Source organism: Acomys russatus, chromosome 29, assembly GCF_903995435.1.
Source record: "Acomys russatus chromosome 29, mAcoRus1.1, whole genome shotgun sequence".
Lineage (NCBI taxonomy): Eukaryota > Metazoa > Chordata > Mammalia > Rodentia > Muridae > Acomys > Acomys russatus.
The window spans coordinates 46,794,079-46,813,579 of NC_067165.1; the positions used below are offsets into that span (position 1 = coordinate 46,794,079).

Consider the following 19,501-nt stretch of genomic DNA (forward strand, 5'->3'; position numbering starts at 1 on the left):
ACACGCTCCGACGGCGTCAGGGCCCCAGCTGCTGTGGGAAGTAGCCTGGCCTCTGCATCTCTGCCTTTCCTGATGCTCCAGACACAGAGCTCACCCTCTGGGGTGCAGCCCCTGAACTTCCCTGGCTCCAGATGTGTTCCAGTTCTGAGATGATTTTTTTAGGGAGGCATTTCAAAAGCATGGGGCATTGGAATCGGGGTTCTCAGATCTGCTTCTGCCCTAGTGAAAAAAAAAAAAACCAGCCCCAAAGTAGCCCAGTGAAGGGAGGGACAGATGCCGGTGCATGATGCCGGCATCACCAATCCAAGCCCCTTCCCCAGTGTCATTCTCTGTTAGTCAGCCTCCTTGCTGGGACCCTAACCCCCTTGCTTTCCCTGCATAGTGTGTGTTTACTCTAGATTTTATGGGTTTCCTAGGCCACCCCTGGCTACATCCTTCCTGTATAGCCCGTGGCAGAAAAGACACAACAGTGCAATTACCACGTGCAGCAAAGACAGTAACCGGCTGCCAGGTCAGAGCTTTATTTCATGCTGGGACCAAAGAGGCCTCAAATGCCCTTCTCCCCAGCTCACCATGAGATTGGCCGTTCACCCACGCCTGCTTTCTCTCTGATCCTGATCCCCACAGAGCAAAGGGCCTGGAAATCAGGATCATCCTGAGTCTAAAAAATCCACAGCTCTCCCAAGGGCCCAGCTAATGCTAGGCTCAGCTTCAGGGGTCAGGCTGTATGGTCCTCTTTGCAAAGCCCATCCTGCTCCAGCAACAAGGACTGCAGGCTGCTGGTCCTCGGGGAAAAGCCGAGGCTCCATCTCTGTCCCACTTTGAGACCCACAGAGAGGGCTGTTTCTCCAGGAGTTTCTGGCTGCCACCTCACGCAGCGGCACATGGACCTGCTGTCACATGGTGTACGCCGCCCAGTAGATGATGTTGACGGCTGCAAAGGCTGCTGGGAACACAGCTCGGGCATAGATGTCGATGGTGTCTGCATCAATGGGCTTGAGTCTGGACCGGATGCCTCCCGGGCCCCCTGGGCGGGCCCCTCCCTCTTTCTTTGCCTCCACTTCCACAGACCTATAGGAACCCATGAGGTTCCCAGGGACACGGCCCTGACGGCGGGAGATAGCCAACTCCTGGCTGACCCCGGCAGCCGAGAGCGAGAAGAGGACGATGGCGTTCCTCACATCCATCTGCAGAGGGGGGATGGTGGGGGAGACAGGAGAGTGCTGAGGATGCCCTGGCTGACCAAAGCTCTCGTGCAGTAAGTACCCTGTTAAGGTTGATAGAAGTCTCCTGTCTGCACTCATCAAGCACACTGTAACCCTGCAGTGGACTGTGCTGAAGAGGAGAGGGACTCAGGGTGAGCAGTAACCTCAGAGCCGGCCAGCAGAAAGTTAAAGGTTCTTGGGCTGGAGAGATGGCTCAGTGGTTAAGACCTGCTCTTCAAGAGAGGCCCTGAGTTTAATTCCCAGCAACCACATGGTGGCTCACAACCATCTGTAATGAGATCTGCTGCCCTCTTCTCTAAAAAGCACTCATATGCAATAAATAAAATAAAATAAAAAAAGAAAGATAACAGTCCTTTCTGCTCCCATGAGCCAGGTAGGAGGAATCCATCCTTGTTTTGTTTTAAGATTTATTTATTGTTATGTATACAATGTTGTACCTGCATGTACACCTGCACACCAGAAGAGGGCACCAGATCACATTACAGATGGCTGTGAGCCATCATGTGGTTGCTGGGATTGAACTCAGGACCTCTGGAGGAGCAGTCAGTGCTCTTAACCTCTGAGCCATCTCTCCAGCCCCCATATTTTTTTGTTTTGTTTTGTTTTGTTTTTTAAATCCTTGACTCTGAACCTTGAGACAAGCCCACCCCACTCTCTCACCTCTGGCCTTGGCTTTGTGACCTTGACCTTGGCCTTCTGTTTCTTCCTGTAGTCGGCGTTGAAGTGGGCAAATGCGTACTCCACCAGGGCAGCAAACACAAAGACATAGCAGATCCAGAAATACACATCCAGAGCTTTGATAGCTGAAGCCCGCGGCAGGGAGGAGCGGGCGCTAACCATGAGTGTGGTCATTGTCAGCACGGTGGTGATGCCTGGTTGGAATGGGTGGCCATTGCTGGAGCCCTACTGCCTCCTTCCCGCCCTGGTGAGCGGGGCCTGGGTCCCAGGAGGAGGAGGCAGAGGCAGAGGAAGAGGAAGAGGAGGAGGAGGAGGAGGAGGCGGAGGAGAGCTTTTCAGCCCTCCACTCCCACCCTGGACTCCTGAGACCAACCCTATTCTGGCTGGCCACTGCCCAGGGCAGACAGAGTGAGGCAGAACGCCCATAGGATTGGCCCAGGGCTAGCAGGGCGGCCGAGCCCTCTTACATCCCTATTCCGCCGGCCCATGGGGAGGAGGGACAAGCTTCATACCTAGAGAGACCCGGGCAGGCACGGCTGCCTGGCTAACCCAGAAGGAGACCCAAGACATGGCAACCAGGAGGACAGAGGGCATGTAAGACTGGATGATGTACACGCCGCGGTTCCTCCGAAGCTGGAAGTGCAAGCTGAGCCTTGGGAACTGGCCAGCTGTGGGGACAAGCCACTGTTAGACCAGCTTTCCCCCAAACCACTCCATCTACTCATAACGCCTTAGGGAAGGGGCTTGGCTGTTGGGCCCACTATGAGGCTCGGATGGATGGAAGATCCACCTCTGGCCACGAGGGTGTTTGTTGTGTCCCTCAAAGAAGAGAAGGTTTCAGGTTTTCTGAATTTGTTCTGAGCGACCGGCCCAGCTTAATGTCAGGGCGGCTGCCTCCTGTCTCTGTGCCTTCTACCCGCCTCTGTGATACCTCCCAACTCCAAAAGGAAAGCTGACCGAGGAAGGGGCTTAGTCCTGAGGCTAAGGGTCTATAACACCCACTCTCAGGATCTCTCTAAGCCAGAGTAGTGGGAAGGAATAACCCAAGAATCGGAAGGCAAAGCCTGACTGTGTGGCATGGCAGCACGGTCCCCTCCCCTCCGAGCACAGCCAGCAGCATCCAGCTAATGCCTAACTCGCTGGCTTCCCAGCTGCGCACCATCGGCGCTCAGAACTGGCTGCCAGCTCAGTCATAGGGCACAAGAAGCCTGCGGGCGGGCGGGCGGGGCGCGGCGGGAATGCTCGCGTTTACCCGACTTGAAGTTCATCAGCTCTGTGCTGAAGTGGTAGCTGGTGATGGTGAACTGGGCCAGCTGCAGCCTGTCCAGCCCGTGGATCTGCTCCTGGTTCTCTGACCAGTAGTAGACAATGTCCTCAGAGGAGTAGCCATCTGTAAAAGAGCCCACCGGCGGACAGGCTCAGCTCTTGGCAGCCTCAGAGGGGGCACCTGAGGGGTGGGATCGACCAGGAGACCTCATCCAGCCATGTTTGGTGAGGGGCTGGGGTGGGAGTGGGGTGGGTGGAGTGAGGGGCTGGGGGGTAGTGGAGGCGGGGAAGGGAGCGCCTTCAGCTCCAGCACAACATTCTGCACCTCTGAGAAGGTTGACGGGGGCCAGAGGTGCTGACAAGATTGGAGCCGTCACTGGTGGGGGTGCAAAGGGGCCCGGGCTATCTATCTGAGGTCTGTTGTATTGGAATAGCCTAGTTGCCACAGCCGCTTGTGCTGGCCGACTTCCTTCAGGTCTCTCCCAGCGTTCCTCCTACTTAGGCTACAGGCTCTCGGGGAAGCCCTGCCCCGGATGCTCCCTGTTCTCTGACCCAGGCCATCCTGGCCCTGAGCGCCCTGCTGAAGCCTCTACCCCACCTTGGGGGAGCACACTCACAGCTCTCCAGGTCCAGCATGCACTCCTGCTCGTCCATGGGGTACTTGGCGAGGTCCATGTCGCAGGCCACAGTGGAGGTGATGCTGCGTAGGCAAAGTGGGTTAGTGAGGTCACAGCGCCCTTCAGAAGCCAGCAGGTCCCCCGCCCCTAGACAGCGGACATGAGGCCTCCTGCAGCTCCAGCTGCCTCCTGTGACATCCAAAAGCCAGAGGGGTACAACGGGCACCATAGTCTACCATCCACGTCCCTGTGTCCTGGAGGACTGAGGGTCTGAGCCTGAGCCCAAGGCATGCCCTTGCAGAGGGCATGGGGTACGTAGGCCCAGCTCACCGGATGCTGTATAAGATCACGCCATCAGGCTGTAAGCGGATAAGCTTGTTTTCCACGGTCACGTCGTGGAACCAGGCTGACTTGGCATTCACGATGAAGGTGTCGGGGAGCCACAGCTTGTCCACGAAGCGGCTGTCCAGGCCTAGGGTCTCGTTGGTGTGGTTGTAGGAGAGCCTGCTGTCCCGCCAGCTCTGGTGCAGAAACACTGTCATGGTGTATTCCTGTAGGGAAGGAGGGGCGGCGCTGGCACCACTGGCTCTTGCTCTCCTCCTGGTGGCACACAACTCAGGGGGGTGGGAGGTGTTGGCTGGCACCTACCATGTTTGCCTCTGAGATGTGGTCGATGCTAGCCACCTCTAGGGCGAGTGCCACATTCACAGGGGGACCTGTAAGAAGTGGCGGGATGGGGGAGGGGCTGCTAAAGCCGTAGAGGAAACCCCAGTCCAGACAGATGGGACAGAGGGATAATCAAGGCCTTTTCAGGGTTGTTACACATTTACCACAGAGCCTGGGGAGATTCCTCTTGCCCCTGGGATGCCCAGGGCTTGAATTCCAACGGACCCCTGGAGTTGCCAAACGAGAGCCCACAGCAAACCCAGGGTTGGAGCTGTGTCTACCTGCCCATGCCCACATTAGCTGCCTGTACCTCCAATGCCTGGTCGGAAGTTTCGGGCGTAGCCCTCCATGAGGCCATCCAGGTTGGGGAGCCAGGATATCTCCAGGTTGGAGCCCACGTAGTCCCCAATGTCATTCATTGCTCTGGGAATACAAGGCCAACTGGTCACAGCAGGGGGAGCACCAGGGCCCCAGGGCTTTGTGAGGGTCTCCCTGGTCCCCCTTCCTCCACGTGTCTATGGAGGAAAAATCAAGGGCTTGGCGAGTGTTGACCGGAGTCCCAATCCCCAGGGCTTTTCTCCAAAGCGGAGAAACCCAGTAAAGCACGTGGCCTCCCTGTCAGCAAAGATTCTCTGGATACGGCCCTGAAGAAAAGAAGTGTGAGAGATGCCCAGAAACCCCAGCGCTGTCTTCTCAGGAGGGCCCAGCCTGCCTCCCCCAACCCCTCAAAAGCAGCCCAGTGAAGGTAAGGCTCAGCTGGAGCAGCTGGGGGCAGGTGAGTAGCTTCCTGTTCCTAGCACAGTTACTGGGCAGGGCGGAAAGGCTTGGGAAGGGAGGAGCTCACTCACTTGGGAATCCAGTTGACTCCTCTTCTCCCCGCAGAGAAGCGAGAATTTAACGCAATCAACAACTGCTTAAGCCCAGTTTGTTCTACCCAGCTGTAAATTTGCAGTTTTCTAGGACTCTCACCAGAAACCCCATTTACAGGGAAAGGACGTATCCTAACCCCCTTGTGCAATCCAGGGCATTGCCTGAATCACCATATAATCTCACTTATCTTAGAGAGAGAGAGAGAGAGAGAGAGAGAGAGAGAGAGCGAGCGCTTTTTAGCAACCTTTTGAGAAGCAACTTGAAAGCCACAGAAAGGGTTTTTATGGTTAAAGCTAAGACAATGAACTGAGACTCTCCCATGAGAAGCTGGGTACTCCTCACTTTCCCCTGCTCGCTTTCGGGAAGGAGTCGGCACGCCAGCTACTGCCTTCTTCCTGAGTGATTTTTCTTCTCTTAATCCTCATGCTTAGTTAAACCTATATTGAAACATCGCTAATAAAATCTGGCCCTGAAACTCCAACACTCAAGAGGCAGAGGCAGGCGGGTGCCTATGAGCCAGAAACTCTAACCTGGTTTATACAGTGCGTTCCAAGCCAGGCAGAACTACATAATAAGATCCTGTAAATAAGTAAATAATGAGTAAAATCTCCATCTCTACTTAATGTACTAGCTAGTCCTGAAATTTTTCTGTGCGGAAGCCACAAAAACCCAATTTGACCTGAGTTGAGGTCCCTAAAAGTTTGGGGGAAGCCCCTCCCCCAAGCTGTTGAGGGCAGCAGGGTAGACATCCCTCCAAATTGATCAAGAACGACACTTGAGGCAGACATCGTGACCCACCCTGCCACAGCATCTGAGCACAAAGCCCTCAGCAGCCTCTCCACCGCCTCTGCCTGCTGAGGCCTTCCTCGCCCTCCCAGACCTCATGTCCACCAGAACCTCAGCCTGGGACCTCCTCTGAGAATAAAGCCTTTGTGAGTGTAGTGAGGGGGAAAGGCCACATTACAGGAGGGCAACGGGCTGGCAGAGGTGGGAAGGCAGGTGAAGACAAAGGACAGGCTGGGTCATGCCTCTACAGGATGCCCGCCACAGGAAGGAGGGGTGGAAGCCCAGGGCAACTGTCCTCACAGGCAATCCAGAGGGTTTGGCGTTTCCAGCCTTTAGAAATTAAAAAAAAAAAAAAAAAAAGTCTGTTGTTTGAAGCCACCCTATTGTGTAATGTGCTGTGGCAGCCTAAGACGTTAATGCGTTCCATGCTCCTGCCCACAGGGGATGGTCCACCGTGCGGGAAGGAGGGGCTCTCCTGCACAGAGCAGCAATAGTGGAGGATGGGGGTGGGGGGAGGAGTTAGACATGAAGGAAAGGCAGCCTTGGTAACTGTGTCTGCTGCTGGTCGGAGTGTCCCTTTGTGCTTAAACATCCTTGAGGCTTCAGTGAGTCCTCTACGTCAGAAACAAAAGCACCAGAACATTCTCCCACACATCGAGGCGTCCTTAAGACACCTTGGGTTATTATATCTCCTGCGTTATGATGCTGACACACATTTTGTGCAAGTCATGAGGAGAAACATCCTGAAGGAAGATCCTGACCAGCACAGTTTGGGAGGGGGGAAAGTGGTATTTTACTCTGTAAGTGTACCCCCCCAACACCTCGTACATATTCATTAAAATGTCTTTAAAGTCCACAGTCCAGAGCCACTGAGCTGCTACCTGCCTCAGTGCAGCCCACTCCAATCTCTTTTAGAGTGCTTGTTTTGCTAAATAAACTTCTACTTAAATTGTCTATGGCTCTGGGCAGAATCCTTTCTTCAAGAAAGTCAGCGCCAGTGGGCCTCTTGTTACCTCTTGCTACTCTGCCCACCCTGCCCAGGGACAGGAGAGGAACTTTGGATATGGCCTCCAGGTCCCTTGGTCTGGGACAGTGGCGAGAGATGCTGAGCCAGTACTACCTGGCACTACCAAAAATGAGGCTCCTGCTGGGTCACCTTTTCAGGCTACTGCAACAGTCCCCTCGGCCCTCCTGGGTACCGGATGTCTGCCCCTCCTCTGTACACTGCCTGTTTCCTCCAGATGCACTTATTTTTATTTTTTTATTTTTTATTTTTTGGGTTTTTTTTAGACTGGGTCTCTCTACGTAGCTCTGGTTGTCCTAGACTTGACTCTGTAGATCAGGCTGGTCTTAAACTCACAGAGATCCACCTGCCTCTGCCTCCCCTCCCCAGGGCTGGGATTAAAGACCTGCGCCATGAGGCCTAGCTGCCTGCGTGCTCTCTCTCAGTGCAGGGTCAGTACTTAATCAGGCTTATCAGACTCATGTTTCCTCAGAGGTGGCACATGAGAATCACTGCACCACCTCCGCTCCTGGCTCTGGGTGAGCACCACCATCACACCCTGCTCTGGGTGAGCACTACCACCATGCCCTGCTCTGTGTGAGCACCACCATCACACCCTGCTCTGTGTGAGCACTACCACTATGCCCCGCTCTGTGTGAGCACCACTATCACACCCTGCTCTGTGTGAACACCACCATCACACCCCGCTCTGTGTGAGCACCACCACCATGCCCCGCTCTGGGTGAGCACCACCATCACACTCTGCTCTGGGTGAGCACTACCACCATGCCCTGCTCTGTGTGAGCACCACCATCACACCTCACTCTGTGTGAACACCACCATCACACCCCGCTCTGTGTGAGCACCACCACCATGCCCCACTCTGAGTGAGCACCACCATCACACCCTGCTCTGTGTGAGCACCACCACCATGCCCCACTCTGAGTGAGCACCACCATCACACCCTGCTCTGTGTGAGCACCACCACCATGCCCCACTCTGAGTGAGCACCACCATCACACCCCGCTCTGTGTGAGCACCACCACCATGCTCCACTCTGAGTGAGCACCACCATCACACCCCGCTCTGTGTGAGCACCACCACCATGCCCCACTCTGAGTGAGCACCACCATCACACCCTGCTCTGTGTGAGCACCACCATCACATCTCACTCTGTGTGAGCACCATCACTGTGCCCCGCTCTGTGTGAGCACCACCACCGCGCCCTGCTCTGTGTGAGGACCTCTACTACACCCTGGCATGCCAGGAAGGCCAATAGCAGACCAGCTTCCCCCACCATCTCACACTCCATGTATCCCACTGCTTTCCTGAAGGCAGTGATCCTCCGCTCTTTCTTCCTGCCCCTTCAGCTCTCTCTAGGCCTGCTGCACTTGCCCCCACCCATTCTCTCTCCAGCTTCTCCCACGTAACCCCTCCAGTTCTTCCCTAGCCCTAACCCCTCCAGTCCTTCCCTAGCCCTAACCCCTCCAGTCCTTCCCTAGCCCTAACCCCTCCAGTCCTTCCCTAGCCCTAACCCCTCCAGTCCTTCCCTAGCCCTAACCCCTCCAGTCCTTCCCTAGCCCTAACCCCTCCAGTCCTTCCCTAGCCCTAACCCCTCCAGTCCTTCCCTAGCCCTAACCCCTCCAGTCCTTCCCTAGCCCTAACCCCTCCAGTCCTTCCCTAGCCCTAACCCCTCCAGTCCTTCCCTAGCCCTAACCTCTCCAGTCCTTCCCTAGCCTTAACCCCTCCAGTCCTTCCCTAGCCCTAACCCCTCCAGTCCTTCCCTAGCCTTAACCCTCTCCTCCGCCCCAGATGTCACCGCCCCATTCTCTATCACCTCTTTGTTTGTTGTTTTGTGTTTTAGGACAGGGTTTCCCTATGTAGCCTAGGCTGTCCCAGACTCCCTTTGTAGACCAGGCTAGCCTCGAACTCACAGGGATCCACCTGCCTCTGCCTCCCGAGTACTGAGATTAAAGGCATGTGCCACCACGCCCGGCTCTCTATTACCTCTGTTTTGTCTTGAGACATAACCCCAAGTACTCCTCAGAAGTTATTCCTAACCATCCATCCCTCCACTCCAAACACCAAGTGACGCCGTGTACATGTGTGGATATGTACATGCAGGTGTATATGCGTGCATATGTGTGTAAATGCATGTTGAAGCCAAAGGTTAACTTTGGGTGTCACTCCTCGGGTGCTGTCCACTTTGATTTTTGAGACATTCTCTCTCAGTAGCCTGGAACACACCCTAGTCAGGTACAGCGGTGTGGTGGTTTGCGTAGGAACACCACTATAGACTCATGTGTTCGCATGCTTGGCCGTAGGGAGTGGCCTTGTTGGAGGAGATGTGTCACCGTGGGGTGGGCTTTGAGGTCTCGCACACTCAAGCCTCTCCTTCTGCTGCCTGTGGATCAAAATGTGGAACTTGCAACTCTTCCTCTAGCACCATGCCTGCCAGCCACGGCGACCACGGGCTGCACCTGTTATGAAGGAACACGTTTAACTGGGGCTGGATTACAGTTTCTTTCTTTCTTTCTTTCTTTAATATTTTATTCAATTTTAACTTATGTTGCATTGGTATGAGGGTGTCAGATCTTGGCATTACAGACAGTTGTGAGCTGCCATGTGGGTGCTGAGAATTGAACCTGGGTCCTTTGGAAGAGCAGGCAGTACTCTTAACCACTGAGCCATCTCTCCAGCCCCATGGATTACAGTTTCGAAGTGTTGCTATGGCCTTGGTGTCGCTTCACACCGATAAAACCCTGGCAGAGACAGGTAGCAACCTAGGGTCTGGCTGCCCCAGAGCTCCTGTTTGGACCTTCACATTGCCGGCATAAACTGCCTCTGCCCAGCATTTTTACATGTCGGTGTTCGAACTCATGACCCTACGCCTGTGTGGCAGGCACTTTACCAACTGAGCCATCGCTTCAGACCATCAGGCAACTCCTCTCTACAGCTGAGACACGGACAGCCACACCGAGGTGAGGTTGAGGTCCAGCATTGTGGGGAGAGTCCGTACAAGTGGTGTTAAGAGCAGTGCGTCCTAGAGGTGAGGGTCTCGGGGTCTCTTCTGCCTGGGCTGGAGGCGATAGAGCCGGACCGAGAGGGTTCTGCCTGATGATTAGTGGCCACGGCAAAAAGGAGGTAGATGTGAAAGATTGTGAAGACAGGAAAAACCTCGATCTGGGGTCAGGGCAGGGATTCCAAACAGCAGGCCTCATAGTTAAATTCACATTTTAAACACACGCTTATGTCAGATGTGGTAGGACATGCTGGTAATCTCAGAGGTGGAGGGCAGGAGGATCAGGAGTTCAAGGTCAGCCTCAAATCAGGAGTTCAAGACCGGGCTGGGCTACTTGAAATCTTGTTTCAAAGGACCAAACTGGGGGTTTGGGGGGAAGCAAACAAAATTAAAGTGACCCCGGACAGACACAGCCCTGCCTTTCTCTGCACGTGGTAAGATCACACTCCTAACTTTATTTACTCTTAGGTGTGTCTTAGAGCACATTTCTTTCACCCGCTTCGTATACTGGACTTTGAAGAATCAGCTTTCTGTCAAGATTTCCTTAGCTAACAACACGAAGTACTGCTGCTTTAGCCATCATGACAGGCGAGACAAGGTGTCTGGGTGCATTGCTTACTCCAAACCGAGAGCCACTGCTCCCCAGAGCTCCCCTAAAGTGACAGAGCTGGGGAGGAGACAATGTGGTTACAAGGTATGAAGTGGTTAAATTAAGTCCCAGTCTCTCACAAAGTACAAACGGGAACGCAAATGAAAGTCATCCTGGTGGCCCAATGTGAAGGGACTTGAAGACAGGCTTTATGGGCTGGAGAGATGGCTCAGTGGTTAAGAGCACTGACTGCTCCTCCAGAGGTGCTGAGTTCAATTCCCAGCAACCACATGGTGGCTCACAACCATCTGTAATGTGATCTGGTGCTTTCTTCTGGCCTGCAGGTGTCCATACAGCCAGAGCACTGTATACATAATAAATAAATAAATATTTTAAAAAAAGAAAGAAAGAAAGCAGGCTTTATTTTTGGACTACCCAGCTGTCATCTTGCCAGCTCAAAATGAGGCCATCAGGAGACACCGTCCTTCCTGGCCCTGTCTCAGGGCCACGGCACACGTGTGTGCACAGCTCTTCTCTCATCCTTGCACTAGGTTTCTTGGAACATCAAAGTAAGCCTTCAGGAAGGGTGCCTCGGGTTGGCAGGGCCAAAACACTCACTACATTCATGGAGCAAGAAAGGAGGAGAGACTTCACTCTCTCCCCTCCCTGTCTCTCCCCTCTGCTGTGAGTAAGTACAGGCGACTGGGGTGTGAGAAAGACTCAGCCACATGCCACATTCTGGGACCTGAAAGACACAGCTCCTCACCCTTCAGATGAGACTACCGTACTGGCTCGTGGCAGGTTTCGCGGAGCGGGCGCGCTAACGGTCCCGGAGTACCCATGATCTGTACTCAGGAAACATGGCGTGCGGGCAGGAAGGCCTCCTAGTCAGTTACAGTGGTCTTGGCAGAGGGCTTTTGGTTCTCCCAGCTCCCTTGGAGACCACTGCTAGCCTGAAGCTGAGGCATTATTTTAATAGACAGACAGAGAGACAGCCTCGGGGACACATGTCAGGCTTTGGTTTAGGAATTCAGTCTTGGGGGCAAAGCAGGGGCAGTGAAGATACACTAGCTGAACCCCTTGAACCACTTCTGGTGTGTTCTGGGAGCTTCTCCTCTCCTCTCCCACTGAAAGACGAAACCACCCTTACACCTCTGGGGACAGAAAGGGAAGGTGGGCGCAGCTGAGCCAGGAGTGGCTGCTCCTCCCTGAGCGTGCATCCACTGTGCACACACAAGCCCACGGATCCCACAGCTCTGCTTTTAGAGCAGCGTGCTCCTTGCTAGCATCCCAGTTACCAAGGCAAAGAAGAGTACTGCGACCATCGCACTGTGAGCGTCAGGAAGGTGGGGGTGCCAACAGCCTGGGGGCGGACACCCACACGGGTATGCAGTTGACAAGCTCAGTGCCCGCTGTGTATGCAGGCCTCCATACTCTGCGCCCGGCCCACAGATATGACATGTACACCATTTTCTACCACACAGCCTTCCCCACAAGGAACCACTGAGGTGAAGACTGAGGGGGGTCTGGAGACTAAGGGAAGAGGGGACACTGTCTAAAGTAGACAGGGTGAGGGTGGGAGGCCCTGCACACAGATAGCCCCTTGCTAAATCTGAAGGTCACCACAAGGGCTGAGCTGACAGCCATCTCTGGCTCCTTCCTTCTCCGGAGAGACCCTTTAGCCCTGCCACCCTGCTCCACACTGTGTCATTGTCAGACCAGGTCAAGAGAAGGCGGTCTGGCCAGCATCATCTAAGGACTACAGACTTTGAAGGTACAACAAGACTGGAGCTGTTTTCACACAGAGGACGAAATGGGAGCTCAGCAGAGCAGTGGCATCCTTCACTTCTGCATGGCGCTGTCCACATAAGGCTAGGGTAATGACACGTCTCAACTTGGCTCCCTCGGCTTCCCTGCCCAAGAAAGCAGATACCCAACTCCTCACCCAATGCCTCAGAAGTCTCACGCAGGCCAGGATTTAAATTTTCTTCTTTTTTTTTTCTCTTTGGCTTAGGGGGAATAGGCTACACGTGCAGACTTGAGGGAGGGGTCTGGAGAATTTCCCAGCAAGCATCCTATAAATAGGCCCCCTAAATAGAATAAATAGACAGAAAATGAGCTTCATGTCCGCACGGGACAGGATTTGCCACCAAATGAGTTTTGGTGTCATGCTCAGACTAAAATGTTGGGGTGTCAGAGCCTCTTAAGTTTTAAATTCTTGGCTAGGTAGTCATGGACAAAACCAACATCTGACCTCAGAGCATCAAACACAACAGCTGAAGCTGTGTTACTAGGCTTCACCCTTCTGGAAAAAGACAAAACAAAACAAAACAAAAGGAAGTAGAGCCCACAGGGACTAAAGAAGGAACCAAGGCTTCCCTGGGCATTGGCTGGTCAGAGGTGCACGGTCAATGTCCGTTCTCTGGTCTCCAACCTAGCTGTAAGGTTGTAGCCAGACCTAGGCCTTCCAGACCTGTCCCCACCTGCTGGCAGCGAAGCTCAGACAGCTGCATGCTCCCTGGGTATCTACGGCCAAAATAAAGCTGACAGGCAGCCATATCTGTTGTCTAACCCTCTCCGGTGCCCATGTCAGCTGGCCCTCAAGTCCAGAGTGCAAGGGACCTGTTCCAACGGTTTGCCTGCTGCCTTTTCATCCAAATTGTTTTCAGAAAGGCCCTTCACTCGCCTCTTATGACTCTTATGGCAGGTGGATCAGCACAAGGTGACCGAGGTGACCGAGGTTGGGTTTTAGGTCCCAGCGAGCAGAGAAAGAAGATGGGGATTGTGGGGTGCTGGAAGCCCCAGACTTAGGCCTCCCTTCGTAGACCCTTCCTGCTCTAGACAACAGATCTCCTTCTCCTCAAGAATGTAGTTTCCCTCCATGGCGGGCATGTGACAGGACGACTTGGCTAGTCACCTACAATCAGGAGAGTCTGTAAACTCTGAAACAACTCCTGAAAGAAGACCCACTGTCGCCTTCGCTCCACTGACAGGCTTGGGACAAATCTTCCTGAGGCGTCCAACCAAGCCAGAGGTAATGGATGGTCATTCCTCCCAGCTCCCTCAAGGGCAGATCCTCTCCTCAGTGCCCCCCTGCCCCTCCCCCGTTCTCAAGCCTCTCCCTTCTTCCTGCCCTCAGCTCATCCGGGCCAAGCTTCAGCTCAGCACCTGGAAGGGCACCAGCAGCGCAGGAACCAGCTCAGAGAGATGCGGTCAAGGACAAGGCTGAAGAGAAATGTCCACATTAACTCGACCTGGCGGTTCCAACTCAGCCCCTCAGAGCAGCGTTCAGCACCGAAGACGACGGACAGCACCCGGACAGCGGGAGAGAGGTCCGTGAGGTCCTCAGAACTGAGAGAGCAGCAAGCGCAAAGCAGACCCGGGGTGGAGGTGGGGAATGAAGAAGATTCTGGGTCCTGACAACTCGGAACTCTGCCCCATCGAGGGTGCCCGCCAAAGGACGGGTCCCTCCCGCCCCACATCGTCCCCGGCCCAGGAGCAGCTCACCTGGCACCGTGGTGCGGCTGCGCGCACAGCAGCAGGAACGGCGGCAGCAGCCAGCCCGGAATGTCCATGGTCGTGCGGGCTCTGCGCGGGACAGGTCCGGCTAGCCTCAGCGCAAGCAAAGTTGCTTCGCCTGTGGCCGCGCCGCGGCACCAGAAGGGCGGGAGCGCGAAGGAGACTGGCGCGGGCGCGAGGGGAGGACGGAGCGCGGAGGGTGCCCCGCCCCGCCCCGCCCCGCGTTTCAGTCCCACCCCCGCTTAGCTCGCGCGCCCCGGAGGCTCCAGCGCACCCTACAGCACCCAGTAGTCGCTCCATTGCGCTCCGTGAGCCTCAAGCACAGTGGCCTCTCTCCACTGCTCGCCAGGAGTGAGGTGCCCCAGACCCTCTAACTGTTGCCCTTGATATCTGCAAATAGCTTCCTTCACGTGTCTGCCTGGACCAGCGCACAAGACCTGTGTGGACTCCCGTTGGACAGATAGTGCAAAAACCTTATCCCTGAAACGGTGCTTGCTCGGGCGGTTTCTGTGGGGGTGGGGGGAGGTCTCAGACCTGAGTTGCCTAGGCAGGGGGCGTCGCTGAAGCCATCATCCCCTCTATCAGGGAAAAGATCACCACGGCACCTTCCCTGGACACTCAACTTGGACATCCACCTCATGAGAGAGAAAGCTGGTGGGTACCATTGGCTACCTTTTTGGCCGGCGGTGAAACCCCTACTGGACAAGAGGATGCTGAAACCTGAATCTGGGATGGTCAGGCATCATCCCACGTGTCCTCACCAACTAGGACAATGCCGACATCGACCCCTCCCTACTAAAGCAGAAGGCTCACACATCTTTCATCTTCTTAAATTTGTCTCTTTTACTTTTGAAATTATAATCTAACATTTCCTGCTTTCCTTTCCTCTCTTCAACCTGTCCCATATACTGTTCTTTTCTCTCTTCCCAATTCATGGGCCTCTTTTTTTTCTTTTTTTTTTTTTCGTTAATTGTTGTCACATGCAAATATGTATACACACATATATGCCTAAGTATTACCTGCTCCGTCTGTATAATATTACTTGTATTTTTCCCTCGGGGCTGACCATTTGGTATTGCATAACCAATTAATGTGCCCTTCCCTTAATCCTTTTGACTACAAAGTTTTGGAGGAGTCCCTTTAAGAGCTGACCACAAGGGGGCTGGAAAGATGGCTCAGAGGTTAAGAGCACTGCCTGCTCTTCCAGAGGTCCCCAGTTCAATTCCCAGCAACCACATGGTGGCTCGTGACCATCTGTAATTAGATCTGGTACCTTCTTGTGGCAGACAAGCACACATGTGGGCAAAATACTGTATAAGTAATAAAACTTAAAAAAAAAAAAAAAAAAAAGAGCTGACCACAAGCTTTAGTCACTGTCCAGCCTACCAGCAGTGACATCTGCAGTTTCACTACTTGGGAGCCTGCAGCTGAAGATGAGTTCAGATCCAGCCCTAGTCAGCACAGCAAGAGTCCTGATCAGCACAGCAAGAGTGTCCTACACTCCGGTCATGCCCTGGGAGTGGCCAGACAGAAGTGTATAGAAAAAAGATGTATAGAGCTTCTAGCAGAAGGGACCCCTTAGCTTTTCTTTTTATTGTCTTGTTTCCGCTTTTGAGAGAGGGTCAGATGTGGTCCGGGTTGGCTTTGAACTTGCTATCTAGCCAAGGATGCCTCTCAGCCCCTGACCACACTGCTTCCTCTCAACACTCAGGATCACAGGCTTTCAAATTTCTGTTCCTAGCAAGATTCCTGAGTAGTTTCTGCGCCTTGGTTGCTCCCTACCCGCATGTGTAACTGTTGCTGCCCATCTTCCTCGCTCATCTGGGCTCTACTCAGGCGCAGACTCACCCAAGGCCAGGAAACAGAGCCGCGATCCCGCATGCCTGTTAGAGTCTCGAGCTGTTTCTGACACGTGTGGCCTGGTTCTTCCTCTGCAGACACTATAGATTGTTCCCATACTGTCTTCGTCCCTCTCCCGTCGTTGCTGAGGGAGCCCCGGTCCCCAGATGCCACCACAGGGCTTCTATCACAGAAGAGCTTTCCCTCTCAGAGGTGTGTGCTCTTTCCCAAGCACCCCAAGAAGCCCCTTTTCTAGTCTCGGTGCGCTTCGAGTGTGGACCGGGGGACCTGCTACCCTGGTAGAACAGTAGTGAGGTGCGGCAGGAGAGACGGCTCAGCAGCCAGGAGCAGTTGCCATTCATGCAGGGGAGCCAGGCCTGATCCCCAGAATCCACACAACACGGCATGATCTAGTTCAGGGGATCAACATCCGTCTTCTGATCTCCTTACACACCAGACACACGTGCAGTACGCGTGCATACATGCGTGCAAACATTCGTACATATGAAATAAACAAATCATTTTTATTTTTATTTTTAGAATATTTTTAAAAGATTTATTTATTTATTGTTATGCATACAGTGCTCTGCCTGCATGTACACCTGTGTGACAGAAGAGGGCATTAGATCACATTATAGATGGTTGTGAGCCACCATGTGGTTGCTGGGAATTGGACTCAGCCAGTGCTGTTAACCTCTGAGCCATCTCTCCAGCCCCCAACAAATCATTTTTAAAATTAACAAACTGAAACAGAGAGTGGTGCGTCACGCGTACTCAGGTGACCATATAGCTGCTCGCTCTTCAGAGGCCTGTGTCGATGGCTCATGTTCACCGTCAAACTGACTAGATTAGGAGCCCCCTGGGAGATGTGCCTTTGGGAGGGTCTCTGCGGCTATTTCCAGAACAGTTTAACTGAAAATGGAAGGCCCCCTTCCCTGAATGTCAGTGGCACCAGCATCTCCCTTGGCTTCTGGACTGCAGAGGCAATCTGACCAGCACCTCGCTCCTGACACCACGGCCCTCACGGCCCTGTTTCCTGCATCAGAATAGACTGTAGCTTTACACTGCAGGAGGAAACAACCCCTTGTTTTCTTCCTTGAACTGACCTAGTCAGAGATTTTGTCAGAGACTAATACACACCCACATCACTTCTTAGCTGACATGCAAAACTCTGGCTTTTTCATCGGGTGGAATCTGTTGGACGTTCAAGGCGATGGCTGCTGTCTCTTCATTCCAGGGTAGGGAGCCATATTGCTCTCCCCACTTGGTATGGAGCAGCATAGCTGAAGGGTTGAAAAGTCCACCTTCATGGGCAGCCCCAGGAGTCACCAGCTCATTTTATGTACAGATAGCAAGGCCCCATGTGGCACTGCTGTTCAACAATCATCATCACCGTTAAGACCCTCAGTCTTCTTTGCCTTAGGTCTGGATGATCACTGTTGGTGCACCCAGCTGTTACAATTATCTGTATGGCCTAGGAAGCCAGTAACTGATACAATGAGACCAAATTATATTTTTAAAGCTACAAGCACTATGCTGGGCAGAATCTAAACTACTACTAATCTACTAGTAAACTAAACTAAACTACTCTAATCCTATGTCCTCATAACCTACACATATCCCAATCGCTTGCCAATCTGATCCTCCTCAGGTGGCTTCTCTCCACCAACTGTCAACTGTCTACTTCTCTCCAGGCTCTTCCCCCTCCTGTGGAAGCCCCGCCTTCTACTTCCTGTCTTTCTGCCCACCTGATTGGCTAAACAGCGCTATATTGACAACTGCTACATCCACTCAAGGCGTTCCTCCACAATTCCTCCTTTTAGTCTAATAAAAAGCCCCCATTTACCTATACATTTATATTATTACACGCATATAAAACACACACACACACATATATATACAATAAACTATATACAGCAAGAAGAAGCCCAAAACAATCAGAAATTATATCAAAGTTATAATGTTTTGCTGTCTTCAACCCCAGCAGAGACTTGAGAAGGAATAAAATTAATTACCTGTATAAACAGGAAGTGCAAGTTAGCAGCTTCCAAAATGAAATTTTAAAAAATGACAGGGATACTTTGCTGCCTGAACAGTCACTCAAAACTCTCTCACACATTGGAGAATCATCTTCTGACTTCTGGTCCAGTGTATCTGACAGACATATTGGTGAAACAGGGACTTTGAGGACTTATCTACCTTGTCTTAGCAGAGTTTGGCCGTCAACTCCACCTGAATCCAAGCTGCCCATTTCAGGCAGAATTCTGTCTGTGGCAGAAAACAAAGACATTTTTGTCCAGCGGCTGGTTTGCCACATCTGAAGCCATCTCCATAAGGAGGTTCCTCAATACTTATTACCTTCTTTAAGGCAGGCTAGGGGTTGCCAAGAGTCAACCTGTCTCATTTTCAAAGAATCCTCAAAACACACACACACACACACACAAAGTTTAAATGCCATAGGCTGTAGGTGTCTGAGGTTTTTGAAGACTTTATCTAAATATATTACCTTATCTATCTATTGAACCTAGGATGTATAATCTTGTGATAAAATTGAGTAGTATTTGACATGACCGTGATTTGATCAACCAAAAATTAACTTGTATTACTAAATATCCTAAACAGCCTACAATAGCATTTTTAAAGTATTGAAAATAAACCTTGTGGCCAAGCAGGGCGTGGTGGCGCACGCCTGTAATCCCAGCACTCGGGAGGCAGAGGCAGGTGGATCGCTGTGAGTTCGAGGCCAACCTGGTCTACAAAGTGAGTCCAGGACAGCCAAGGGTAACACAGAGAGACCTTGTCTCGAAAAACCAAAACCAAAACCAAACAAACAAATAAACAAAAACCTTGTGGTCAGGCTGCTTCCCATGGTGACTTCGACAGCCTGGGACCAGGATTTACCTCTGGGATTTCGAGTCACTGGATTCAAGAGAATATTCAAGTCAGGCCTGGTGGCACACTCCTTTAATCCCAGCACTAGGGGCATAGAAGAAGGCAGATTGCTTGAGTTAGAGGCCAGCCTGGTCTACAAAGTGAGTCCAGGACAGGCAAGCCTACACAGAGAAACCCTGTCTCAAAAAACAAAAAAAAATTAAAAATAAACCTTGTATCGTAATTTGGTTGTGTGTATATATATATATATATTTAGTTAGTTAGTTAGAATTTTATAACAATGAATTTAAAATAAACTTATTTTACATCAACATGCAAAATTCTACACCAAGGAATTAAAAATAACCTTGTGAGTAACAAATAAGGCTTAAGTTGAAGAGTAGATTCAATAATCTACCTTTTGTCCTACCATTCCTATACATTTCTATAGTCTCAGAGAGAAATCCCTGAGTCCAATCTCATTCTCTCTCTGAATAAGATCAATAATAACATAACCAACTCCCAGTGAAAGTGAACATCCAAAGCCCA

The 19,501-nt window shown here is 52.4% G+C and overlaps 1 protein-coding gene across 1 annotated transcript; it reads right to left on the bottom strand.

Moving 5' to 3' along the window:
- Positions 1-481: 481 nt before the first annotated feature.
- On the bottom strand, positions 482-14,422 carry Gabrd (gamma-aminobutyric acid type A receptor subunit delta). Its single transcript, XM_051171869.1, has 9 exons — positions 14,231-14,422; positions 4,764-4,876; positions 4,436-4,503; positions 4,118-4,338; positions 3,788-3,870; positions 3,157-3,294; positions 2,417-2,572; positions 1,887-2,098; positions 482-1,187 (listed from the first exon to the last, which is right to left on the bottom strand). The coding sequence occupies exons 1-9, from the start codon at positions 14,296-14,298 to the stop codon at positions 897-899; spliced, it is 1,350 nt and encodes a 449-aa protein (XP_051027826.1). The 5' UTR covers positions 14,299-14,422; the 3' UTR covers positions 482-896.
- Between the last annotated feature and the right edge of the window lie 5,079 nt (positions 14,423-19,501).

Excerpts from the sequence above, each read along its gene's own strand:
- Gabrd (XM_051171869.1), bottom strand. The coding sequence starts at position 14,298 with ATGGACATTCCGGGCTGGCTGCTGCCGCCGTTCCTGCTGCTGTGCGCG. Across the intron at positions 4,504-4,763 it reads CTTCCGACCAGGCATTGGAG|GTCCCCCTGTGAATGTGGCA; the intron begins GTACAGGCAGCT and ends CACTTCTTACAG. Across the intron at positions 2,099-2,416 it reads GCCTGCCCGGGTCTCTCTAG|GCATCACCACCGTGCTGACA; the intron begins GTATGAAGCTTG and ends CATTCCAACCAG.